At 39.0% G+C, this 13,536-nt stretch overlaps 1 protein-coding gene across 1 annotated transcript; it reads right to left on the bottom strand.

Annotated features, from left to right (window-relative positions):
* Positions 1 to 2,336: 2,336 nt before the first annotated feature.
* Positions 2,337 to 9,806, bottom strand: LOC101862001 (39S ribosomal protein L22, mitochondrial; the record flags this gene model as incomplete). The annotated part of the gene is given in 6 exon segments (XM_005111466.3): positions 2,337 to 3,646; positions 4,875 to 4,944; positions 6,852 to 6,929; positions 7,296 to 7,361; positions 7,840 to 8,071; positions 9,746 to 9,806. Coding segments are annotated over 6 exon segments (725 nt in total), but the record flags the coding sequence as incomplete, so codon positions are not given.
* Positions 9,807 to 13,536: the final 3,730 nt, after the last annotated feature.

Here is a 13,536-nt window from a genome sequence, read left to right as displayed (position 1 = left end):
CCAAGCAGTAGGATATACCGACGTTTTACTGTACCCATTTCTAGAATTCTTCAAATATCATTTTATTGTGTAGCAGAGCAACTAAATTGTAGGAACTATAAGATTTAGTTTTCAAACACACAAGACTTTGTTTGAAAGGTCCTTTGAATGAGGATACCCTTAAAAACATGGTCTTCCACGGAAAGTAAAAAAGTGTCATGACACAGTGGAATCAGGAGCTCGTCAATTTTTGGGCATATTGAGTAGGCTATAATAATCTTACAGCCTGTTCATTTGCCTTGCTTATAATCTTATAATTTAAAAAATACCCAACTATCTTCAATTGAAGTTGAGGTAGTTACAATTGAATGAACTGGAGGGCACCAGTTGTCAGAGATAAATTTAGCTATAAAATAGCCGCCAAAGTTTGGTGACATCCAAAGCTGCTCAGGGTTGCCCATCCACCAGCATATATGTACTTTTGGTAATCAACAAATACAAAATTAGTAATCTGGCTTTAAAATTCATATATGAGCATGCCTGGTGAAAGGTACCAAAAGACGCATTTGTTCGTACCAAGATATCAGGCTTCAAAGGTCAAAAATAGAATTTTTGACAAAAACTAAGTTCCATTAAAAATGGATTCTTTAGCCATATATCAACATTTAGAAGGACTTTCTAAATTTAGAGTTTCTTTTAATTTAGAATACATTTTATTGCATAATCCCCAAAAATGCGTGAGAAAATTAGTTTTCCAAGTAAACACCACAGCGGATGGTTTCTCTTGTCCATTCATAAATTCGACCCAATCGCAATGCATATAATGTACCAAAATTTAAGTCATTCTCTCTCCTCTCTAGTGGCGGGTGGTGCGCATGAGTATCTAGAACATGTAAAGAAAGCAAAGCTTTGCGCATCACCACCCTTTTGTTTTTTTCTAAAGCAAACTTGTATAGTCCATTTCTGCCCTACTCAAACCTAGATCTATTTCTTGAAAATTCTTGCTCAAGGTAGTGGTGAATTTGTTTTGAAGACGTAATATAAACACTTTGAAGTTGTTCTTTTGTCTCCGCTGCTTTTTAAAGTTGGTTTGTGAGTAGCGAATGTGTTGTCAGGTCGCCTCAAAGCGTAGATCAATCTATTTGAAGCAAAAACAAAGGGGAAACTTTCAAACCGTTCTTCTCAAAACTTTGTTTCCGAACCGCACCTTACAAAGTCAATATCTAAAAAGCTACTCTTAAAAATTCTAAAAGCATATTGTTCACAAAATTCGGTACATGAAAATGCAAAAAAAATGCATCATTTAGTACCTTTCACCAGGCACACACACACACATGGCCATGGATAGTCTTCCTCAATGGGGTGTCAAGGACAGGGCTTGTAATCAAGCAATTAGTATTTTATCATGAAACATAAACATAGGGGTGATGAAGAAAAAGAGGTCCTTGCAACACACCCATCTTAGCTATGTATATGTTTCAAGTGTTTCAAACAATGATCTAATTTTTTACATTCTCCACGGCTGTCACCCACAACAAGAAAGGGGAGGAATTTTCTTACACCATATCAACCTAATGTTTGCCTTACTCCTGGCTTCGACACTTCTAAAATCTAACATTTTTCTAAAGGCAAAGTGGCACCGAGTGACTATAAGGGTTCAATGCAAAGAGGGAGTTAATACTGTTAAAGTTAGACAATTACGCATGATGTAGTGACGAAGACTATTCAGGTCTGGTAGTTTTCCTCTCCTTTTACACGGAGAAGGCTGGCAGTGGGTTGTGGTAGTCAAACTTTTAAAGAAAAATGCTGGAATAGCAGACATAAAGTGCACTTGCTCGGATACACATTTGTATATCTTTAGGTGTTTCCTGATCATCATCTCTATTTTGATTGCATACCATCTTTTGTCTTTTTTTTCCAGTTGAAAAAATGTGTTAGTGTCTAGTGACATTAGGATGTTACAACCATGCCTATTGACTCTCTCTTCAGGTGTATTACGATCGTATTTTCGTAAAATTGTTAAAAAGTCGTAATGATTCCACCAAATTCGTAATGGTGGGCAGCCCTGGCTGCTGTGTCATTGGAAACTGCAAATTTACAAATTTTTTTGTTCTTTTTGAGCAAAATCCATGCAGGGATGTGATTTCAACTGGACAAAAAAGATGTTGAGCCTAAAACAAAAAAGTTGATAGAATTTGCCATACAGACAGGGAAAAATTTCTTCGATTCCTTACTTTGACGACCACCTGACTTCATCACGATGCCACACATCTAAGCAGTTGTCAAATGGGACAAAAGCACACAAAATCAAGTCAAAGAAGCTATTGTCACGAAAATATTCAAGAACAGACATCAGATCGACATATAAAGATTATTTATTCATTCAATTCTTCAACATACCAATGTTCAACAGCCAAACACACACACACACACACACACACACACACACACACACACACACACACACACACACACACACAAACACACTTCAAGCAACAGAAATCCAGTACAAGAAATGGGTGGATCAAAGTTAGCAGCACAGTACCGGTATCCTACCTCAAAGATACCACGCATTCTGATACTTTTCACAGACAACTCACTCAAGTAGCAATCTACATACAGACCACCTATCAATATTATATATGAATACTCACAATGATGATGTTGCAATGACCACGGAAGATACATGATCTTATGATGCAACTTACTCGTATCACACAACATACCACAAGAGAAGAAGCAATCCCTTCCAGTCTGGTCGAAAGTCTATCTGTACACCTCCATTCGATCCAGATTATGTCATTACTGACTCAGAAGTTGTGAGATGTTGAAATAAAGTCTTTCGATCCCCAAATTACCTTCACCAAAGCCAAATCACAATGTTGACTCACAAAAAGGAAAACATGGAGTCTATACTATTCTATTCATGAGAGCAATTGCTACTTTCAACCACTAGCAATAAAAATTGAGTGCATATATGGCGCCGATCCTCAAGCAAATGAAGGCTCCTCACATTGCACAATTTGTTTACTGCTGAACTGCTGACAAATATAGAGAGCCTGACAATAAAACAAACCATTTCATAGCGTGCCCAAATAGCAACTGCGAAAGCACTTGCCAGGGTGTTGAATACAGTACAAATACAATGTGCACGACTGAAAAATGATAAACCCACTTTTTGTCTGGGCATTTCAGAATTTGGACCACAACGGATCTCTCTATCCAAAAAGGAAACTCTCATCAAAAGAAGGATAAAAGACCGTAAATAATTCATATCTTCATCGGCAACTGACTCCCAGATTTCACAGAACCATAATTTTGAACCATTTTGGGAAAGAGGTCTTGGTGCTGAACTCTGACATCATGTAGGTAATGCAGACTCATCTTTTCTGATCTCAAATTATCTATTACTGAACACACAACAACAGTCACGAGGACACCAAAAATCATCACAAGCCCAGCTGTATCCTCCTGGCCCTTTGTTCCTTGATGTACTCCTCCAGTTTCTGGTTCCCCGTCTTGTCAGGGGTGTAGTAGTGCTGGGGTGGTCTCCCTTCCCTCAACCTCACAAAGAAGTTGGAATAGCGATAGTGGATGATGCCGTAGCGGCCCTTGATGTGCTTTCTGTAGCCTTTGACCACCACGCCTTTGGTTACAAAAGAATCACCTGAAAGAAATCATAGAAATGTAGTTTGGACCTTATGACCTTATGCAGTTGTGAGCACCGTAAAATACTTACCAAAAAAACCGAACAGTTTGACATACATAAATTCATTTTTATAGAACTACCAATGATATTTTAAAGTGTATACACACCATTGTAAGTACATATGAACCTGCCAAGATAGAACCCTGTCACTACCAAGTCTGTCACTACCACAGGAACTAATCCATAATAAACCTCAAAGACAGAAATGAAAATCATCATCAACACCCACCCCCCAAACTAACAAACTGGCAAGTTCTTTCTCTGTCTGTAGCTGGTGCCCATTCCTACCAAGGTGAAGTGAGGAAAATATACGTTAAGAGCCTTTCTCCAAGGACACAATGTCAGAACCCTTACAAGGTTGCACCTATGACCTTTCAATTATGTGCCTCACAGCTAACTTTTAGATGACTGACGCCACTACAAAGGTGAAAATAAAGGTAGCATGATACAAAAGACAATCTGAAAAGGTTTAATAAAGGGACAGCAGAGAGAGTCAATAGGCATGGTTGCAACATCCCAATGTCACTAGACACTAACGTCTAACACATTATTTCAATAAATAAGAAGGAAAAAAAAGACAAAAGACGGTATGCAATCGAAATGGAGATGATGATCAGGATACACCTAAAGAAACATCACAAATATGTATCCGAGTGAGCGCGCCTTATGTCTGCTATTCCCCCGTTTTTCTGATGTGACAAGGGACAATCTACCACCCTCCATCCTCATGAAGTAAGGGAAGAGAGAAGAGGTGGGGGGAGGGCTTCAAGCAGACCAACTGTTAAGGAACTAAACAGAGAACATGACCGAGACGAAGATCACCCACAACATATAAGTCATAAAAGATTGAGAAAGAACAACTGGGGCATCCAACTGAGTACAAGGTGGGACCCTATTAATTTGTCTGAGTAAAGAGAAGCATATCCATACACAATAATAGACATTTAGTGCAAGGAAAAAGCAAGAAATACAGAAACAACAGTGAAAAAGAAAAGAAGTAAGACCTACCAGCTACCTACCAACACACGGGTAACTACTTCTAAATGCATAATTTAATTCAATTGTCGATCCATCCTCAACCCCCCCTAAACTCTCCAAATACCCATTGAGACCCAAGTGAAGAGAAACTATGCACACACAAAAATGGACCCCGTTAACGAGTGCGAGAGCTCCAAGTGCCACTTACAGATCCAAAGATTTGACTTGAACTCCACATTGTGCTCCTTCACCGCCATCTCCTGGGCTTCTTCCAGTACCTGCACATACAATGACCAGAAAGAGAGTTAGTTTGGTTTGGTTTTAGCTTTAGTAAAAGTTAAATGAGAGGCATCATGGTGAAATCAGGCGCTCGTCAAAATTATAAAATAACAGAAACTGGTGTTTTTCTAGCTGTTGGGCAATTTTTCCTAATTTTCTTTGGCTCAACACCTTCTATGTCCATTTAAAAACCCATTTCTGTGTGGGTTTTACTGAAAGACATTGATTAAAGGCAGAAAAATTGTAATTTTTCAGTTTCTGAGGATTCTCAAGCTATGGAAATTACCAAACTTTGGCTGCCATTTTCTTATATTTTACTCCTGAAACCAGGCGACCAAACTTCCTTCAATTGCCAAAATCTCGACTTGTATCCAAGATAACAGAATATTTTTTTCATCAAAAGCAAGGCAAATGGACAGGCTTTAAGATGATACCTTTAACTCCATATGCCCCAAAATAGATGAGCGCCTGATTCCACCACGTTGCGACAGATAGATGGCACTTGCTAGACAAATAGGTCATAAAAGGGCTCAAGATTAGAAGCGTTACTACGAAACAATTGTAGCATACTGTAGCATTGGTAATCTGTTGTTGGCTGAGTGTACTTTTGTCGGGTTTCCATTCCCTCTGTAACATGAAGCTTTGGCACATCCTTTGATGGTGATAAAGCAATGGCAACATGTCCCATGAGGAACAATGCTCATTGCCTTCATAGGATAACAAAACAATGCTCTGAGACTGCGAAGTTCATAGGATGGGAATCTTTAGCATTGGTAACCGTTAGTCACGGCCTGGATGCAGACTACACAGGATGTATAAATCTTTGTGCATGTCGTTGTTAAATGTAAGAATAAACTACAGTTCTTGAACACAGAGTTTGATTTGTTTTGATCTTACGAATGAACCCACATTAGGACACCACACATAGAAAGAAAAGGCAGAGGAGAGATAAGGATAACAGATGTTGGTCAGCAAATAAGGAGAAAAACCACTCCAAAGAAACCGCTAACAGGTGTTGGAAGTAGGCACAATGAGCACAGACTGAGTCTGAGACTGGGGGGGGGGGGGCTACTTATTATACATCCCAGATTTAACTCATTGTGAGACATGCAGCAAATACACAAAAACTCCCCGGATTTTTTATTCTCTAAAAGTTCATTGCTATTGTAAATTTATTTCTTGAACAACAAAAAAAGTTTTTAGAAGTTTACCCCAGACAAATTTCTGCTCATGCTTTGATGAAACTATCAGAAAACAGTGCAAGCATATCATCCAATGCTTCACAAAAATCTCATTGCTTTAACATCCCTACAAGGCTCCATTTCCCATGCATTTACTGACCAGGTGGTAGCTTTCAGCACGATGCCAGCACACACTGCAGGAAAAGTGTAGGATGAAGGAGAACAAAAACTGATCACTTTCACCCAACATGCATAGATGCCAACTTTTCAAAACCAAGACTCTACCCACGCAATGGGTTAAAATGATAGGCACTGGCTGAGTAAATCCCCTTCCAAACCCTTCACACACACTTTTCAGCATTCAATAAATTCAAGCTATTCAAAGAAGACCTGCAGCAAAAGATCTCTCCAAACTGACATAATTATGAGCTTCGTTGTCCTTCAAAATTTTTTCCAGCATCAGCAAGTCTGTAGGGAGCAAAGCTAAAACAACAGAGAATATTGTATTTTCGAACATAAAAACAGTTACATACTCAGGTCCTCAAAAACAAACTAAATATGTTTTTAAGTACTGGTTGGCAGCTATAAGCATGGAAAAGAATATTTCCGCTCTAACATAGGGGAGGGAGGTGAGCTATCTATAGAACCATACTAGTGTGGCAACGAGTGTCAGTCACAAAACTGCACCTTGCAACATCAAGATAACTAATGCTAGTGCACCTCACCTCTTTGAGATGAGCTGCTCCTTTCCTCTTGTGGAAGGACAGCTGTTGGAGAGCTTCATCAATAGACATGCCACGTATCTGTTGATCAAGACAAACAACACAAGTTTTTAAAAAAGTAAGGGATGGGAAGTCAAACGGAGTGAAAACACTGTTCAGATCTTGATATATAACATCCATAAAGGAAAAATTTGTGAGCAGTGACAATTTACCCTATTCAAGCTTTATAAAGAAGCATCAATTACTCTTTTTTCACGTGGCAGCAAGTTATTATTTTTCACCAAAACAATTACACATGAAGTTAAAGAAGGAACAGTTCAAAAGATATTGCCATACTTTTAACATCAAATTATCTTAGAAACTCAAAGTACAAGAGACTAAAAAAAATGAGTGTAAAATCGCTTCAATAAGTAGATCTGAGACTAAGTGATGTAAAGAATAACTCACCATTGCAGCAATATACCATAATTTTTTGGTGGCATATTTGATCTGGAACCTTGAATGACAAATCTCCTGAAAAAAGAGAATAACTGATTTAAAAGCTAAGACTAAAAGTATCATATAGTCATAGCAAAAGATACATTTTTACTCATACAATAAATAATAAATTTAACCGACAGGAAGAAAGACCCTTACATTGAGTTGAGAGAAAAGAATTAAACCCTTCAGTTTCAGCTTCAATACATAACTGATATATATATAACTGCATACTAAAGCAAAAAAGGGGTGAAACCATATTGTAATGGAAGTCTAAGACAGGGGAAAAAAGATACAACGACAAAAGATGACTGTTGGTAATATGAACACAATAGCTCTTTCAAGAAGTACGAGCAAACCTGCCTTACCAGAAACCTGACAATTACAGAAACGCATCTATCTAAGATGAAAAGCTGCTCCATCTGGAAATGGAAAGAGACAAAGAGTCTTAGCCTAAAGCTTCATAGGAATGTATTCTAATCTGTTCAGTCTATAAATGACAAAACATACATACTGCTGGCCTTGGAGGGTCCCCTTCCTCTGACGGAGGATATACAATGTCATTGTACTTGAGCCAGTTCGGTGCCACTAAGTTCACTCTCCCTATTTTGGATGGGGCTTTGTCTTCAAAGTCTGTGTTCCTATAATGAGCCAGGGGTGTGGCGGTGTGTAGTGAAGCCTTATGGAGTCCCGGGTTGCCAGCATTGAGGGTGGCAACAACAATCCGCGACAAGCATGGATGTAACCTAGCCAGGAGGAATACAAGTTCAAATTATATTTGTGTCCCTATTTTCCTTCAATATTTTCAGTTTGATTAATAGCTAAAACATTATGAAATTTAAAAGATTTCTGCAAACAGGAACATAATAAATAACCTCCATTGTGTCTAAAGATTTCATTCTAATGTAGAACTAATGTTGCCCTTACTGCTCAAACCCTTCGACCACCTTCACCGCACAAAAGTCAAATATACTATTTAGTAAGTCCATCCTTCTGCTAGAATATACCACACACATAACAACAACAACAACAACACCAGCCAAAGGTAAACAAAGGCGTGTACACAAGTGTACAACTTTATATCGTCACGGCTTGATTACTGCAATTCCTTACTGGCTGGTGTACCTGATGAACAGTTACAACAGCTACAGAGAGTACAAAATGTTGCTGCCAAAATAATTACTAAGAAACTAAAGCATGATCAAGTGACTTCTATTTTAAAAGAACTACACTGGCTCCCGATGAAAGAGCGTATCATATATAAAATCTGTTAAACTTGCTACAAGTGCTTACATGATTAATCACCTGACTACCTAAAACAGTTTTTAACACCCTATGTACCACCTAGAATGCTCAGATCATCAAGTGACAAAAAAACCTTTGTTAAACCTCAAATAAATTACAAATCATATAGCCAACGCTCTTTTCCATATTTTGCCCCACTTGTTTGGAAGAGGCTTCCAAAAACTACCAGAGAAGCAGAAAATATAGAAATTTTAAAGAAGAAACTAAAAGCATTTCTATTTTCATCATTTTTCGAAGACAGAATCCATCCAAGCTGTAGATCGCTGTGAGTTTGATTGTGCAAATGTACGTATGTGTGTATGTATGTGTGTATGTATGTGTGTGTGTGAGTGTGGGTGCGTGTGTGTGTGAATATAAGTAATACAATGTGCCTTTAAAACTGATTTGTAAATCTGTAATATGTATCATGTTAAGCGCATGGAGCATTGCATTAGTGGATATGTGCTAATAAATGTATTCCATTATTATTATTATTAAGAGTGTAAGCGCTAAACTATGTAAACTCTCTGCTAACTCTTAGCTTTTGTTGAAAGGCACATATATAATATTTTATTAATATATATTTAGAGAGAGAGTCCACTTTGAATCTTTGTAAATGATAAAAATAAGTCGCTTTTTTTTTTAATTTCTAGCTATATTTGCCGAGAAAAAGGCATAATATTCCAAAACTATATCCTATTCAGAAACATGTGTTTTCCCCAATCATTTTTGTAACCCCATATTGACAAAGTAATGTATCGTTTCCTCAGTTAGTATCATACTGAACTTCGGAGCAAATGGCCCTGGCTTGAATCCCCATTGGGCCGTTTTGACTTTAGTTGTGTTGGGTAGTTTTTAAGGCCCTCCACCCATTTGGCTCTCTCCTATTGGAGATAAACATCAAATTCGAAGGCCGCATTAATAAAATAACTATGATGTTGAAAGGAGTGCTAAAACACATTTTTATATTGATCAGTTAGACATGTATTCGTACAAGAATACAAGAAAGCAGGTTGTTTTTCACACACACACACACAAGACATAGAGTCAACTTCTAGCTCAAATGACATACAGTATTTATTATTATATTACATAAATTTTCCGTAAAACTGAATTAGAAAAAATACGTTACAAACCTCAAACAGTCAATTGTCCCTGAAGGTAATCTTGATAACATCACGCCAGAGTGACTGAGATCTGCAAAAAGGGTGTGCGACAAAATGAAAGATAATAAAATAGTGGAAATAACTGGCTTAAAATTTGAGAGGTACTTCGCAGTAAAGTCATAATCCATTCTAACACTATAACTGAAAAATAAAACATGGTAGCTTGAACTTGATAAAATTCTTTTTTTTTTAACCAAAACAATTTAACACCACAAGAAATATTATAATTTGTTAACAGAAAGAACAGAATAACACAGATCTTGCTCAGGAATGAATTTAAAAACTCAGTACTTCACCCAGTTCAAAACTGACAAACATTTAACTCACGAAAGTCAACCTGACTTAAATAGTTAGTTTACTCACAATACAAGACATCATGTGGGCCTAAAAGTACAAGGCCAGAGTGAAGGAGGCTTGCAATAATAAATAAAGTAGGCTAAATTAAAGTCATTTGTTAGGTATATTTCGCCGTTTTAAAAAGATTTTCATGCACTTGACAAGAGTATCTTTAAGAGTGTATTTCTTCCGAGGGACAAGATGAGACAGTGACCGACAGTGGCAGTCTCTTCCGCTTCAGTTCCAAAGCCAACACCTGTGACTGAGTGTCACTGACACTTTCAGGGAAGGACTTCCGTAATGAGCAACCACCCCAACAAACAACACATGAAGCTACAGCAAGCACACCTCTGTGACTGGCCCTAATATAGATGACATATTTCGGCCATCTATTTGTGTCGTCTTCCGGGGTTTGCTTAAAGACTCATGGGTTTCCCTCGCCAGTAACTGTTGACTAGATGACTAGATCTCGCTCTGTTTGGGTTTTGTTTTTTAAAAATAATTTGTGTTATCTTTTATAAACAATCTCAGCAATTCTCCTTCCATAAATTTACCTTCTCCTCAAAGTTGTATACACACACACACACACAGAAGCTCGTGTGCGCACACACGTACACAAACACCCGCTCACCCACACACACTAGCGCGTACACACACACACACACTAGCGCGTACACACACACACACAAGCATGTGTGCACACACGCACATGTGGGTGCACACACGCACATGTTGGTGCACACACAAGCCCAAGCAGTCGGCAATGAAACCTATCACAGGCTAAGCGGCAAAGCGGGCCCGCGACAGTGAGATCTAGTCAACTGGCGAGGGAAGCCCCGGAAGATGACAAAAACAGATGGGGGAAATACCTCATTTGGGCCAATCACAGAAGTGTGCTAGGTGCTTGTCGTAGCTTCATCTACAAACAACAACAATAAAGAAGAGACATAACCCTAACCCTACCCCAAACCTAAACCCTATCCACACTCCAAAGCCTACCCCTCTGTTCTACTGAACTTTGTCTCATCACAGTGGTCGCTCGTTATGGAAGTCCTCCCACTGTCAGTGACTGTGTCACCGTCTGGTGTGAGCTGTCCTCCTTGTTTCATAATTACTTTTCAAGCCTTTTGTCATGAGACTGATATTAGATTTTAGTCTAGCATCTAACAGCAAGGCTGTGGCTATTGGTACAATAGTGCGTATAGTATAACTCTAACTAGTTATTAGTACAATTGTACCAATAATCAGACAGAGCTATTCGTTCAATTAATCGAATTTTGGAGGTTGTTGGTGCCTAATTTGGTAGGCCTATCAAAAAGGAAAAGTATACTTTTTATTAAAATATAAGTATAATTATGACAATGAGTAGATTTCTATGTTTGTTTTTAACAAAACCGTGAGTGGAAATCTTTGAAGTCAAAACAAACAATGAAGGGAAAAAATTGTTGATCAGTCGGGATAGGAGAAAAAAAACAAACTTACGGGGCCGAGATTCAATCCCACACTCATAAAATAATGGGAGTGTCTTCGTACATGGTAACCGGGCATGTAGTCTAATTATCTACAAACAAAGTAACTGGGTACTTAGTTTCGGGGGCCCGTTGAGCTAGCCCCCACCCCCCCTCACTCATCACTGGACTGGCCAATCACAATGCCACACTGCTGACTGCCTGTTTGGAGCCGACCTACAGTTCCCCATCGCCCAACCCCCTTCCTCCAGATACAGCTCGCTCGATCTCTCCCGCTGTATCCAAGTTCGGGACTTTCCATGACCTGCTAAACCCAATAATAAGTAAAGTTTACATTGAAAAAAAGGGGATTCCGGTAAAGTCCCACTGCAGAGGTCAGATGGAGTAGTCGTGCATCTAGATCTACACTAGGTGTCTGACTATGAACTTCGGATAGAGAAAAAAAAGGCAGCTGAAATGGTCGAAGTCAAACAACGTGGCCTCACACAAGGCACACATTGGAGAATGTCGGAGTTCGCACAGTGCACATATAACACAGCGAATTGCACAACATGATATTTGTGTGTATAACCAGGGTGGACCTTCCAGTTACTGTGTACATAGACTCTGAGACTTATGCGCCCAGTTACCATCATGTACGTAGACACTCCGTAAAATAATTTGTACTTCTTCTAACGCAGACCTGCTGTCATTTCAGCCATCAGACCTTTCAATAAGAATAAGGCAGATTAAGCTTAAATATCTTTACAACATGGTTTCACGAAAGGCAACGCAAAGAGGCGGCGGGCATTAGATCGGCAGATGAAGTCTGGCGAAAATAAAAATATTGGAAGCACTGATCTACTAAGATAGAACACGTAGGCCTGTGGGCATATGTACTATTGTACGGAAAACTGTAGCAATTATTTCTACAAGAATTGAGCAGCAATTGTGAATACAATATTGTACGGATAACCAGACAGACAGAGTTGTTCGCACAATTATGCGATGATAATCATCATAACCACTCCGAACTGTCAAAAAGACAGTAGATCTATTATTTTACTTTCACTCACTTCTCATGCACAGGATTGTAGTTTTACATATTATTATCATTATATTTCTGCAGCAGTTACTAATCTAGATATCTAGATCTAGATTCTAACTTGACTTGTATTTGTAGCCTTCGACTTGGCACAATTGCGGTCAAGTTTGGGGATACTAGATTTAGACCTAGATCTAGATCTAGTTTTGACCCCACCGACGATTACTTCTGGTTCTAAACGATTACTTTTTGATATGGAGATATAGCATAATAGCCCATCCAACCTAATTGCAAAACATTAAAATCATGCCCCTTTGAAACCCCCCATGTTTTTTTTTTCTCGCAGTGGCTACGTTCACGGCGCCTTGAACGTAGTTGGCAGGCTACGTTCGCAACACTCTGGAATGCAGTTTGCAGGTGCTGTTGAGGCTAAGTTTACGGCACTCAAGCTTCGTGTAGACGGAGTGTCCACTGTCGGTTTGAGTTTATTAAGCCAGTTAAAGTCAGTGACAACAGTAATGTATATTTAATATTTTGGCCTGTTTCAAGCGTTCCATCCCATGAAATTAAGGAAAGCGAAGCAGTGATCCTTGACCGATCGACCATTCGTCATTTTCCCTTACACTGAGCTCTGGCTCAGAGCTCGCTAGGGTAGGGGAAAACGACGAACTCTCAATTATGCAACAATGCATTAGGAATGTATATGCCTACCAAGATGTTTCAACAGCCCTATCTTGCGTCCAGGCGAGACTTGGGCGCCACCTTGTGTTAGCGCATGACGGCCCGTGATAATAATATACGAGTGTAAACAACAGCGCTCTCGAGTTGAAAGCGTGCAATTTTGTCTGTACGCTGTGTGAGTGTGTGTGTGAGTGTGTGTTTGCATCATGTGTGAAAGAGAGATAGAGAGAGAGAGAGGGAGAGAGAGAGAA

The sequence above is a fragment of the Aplysia californica genome, unplaced genomic scaffold (genome assembly GCF_000002075.1).
Source record: "Aplysia californica isolate F4 #8 unplaced genomic scaffold, AplCal3.0 scaffold01062, whole genome shotgun sequence".
NCBI lineage: Eukaryota > Metazoa > Mollusca > Gastropoda > Aplysiida > Aplysiidae > Aplysia > Aplysia californica.
The sequence above is the reverse complement of the archived record's forward strand: the minus strand, read 5'-3'. Positions and strand labels throughout refer to the sequence as shown.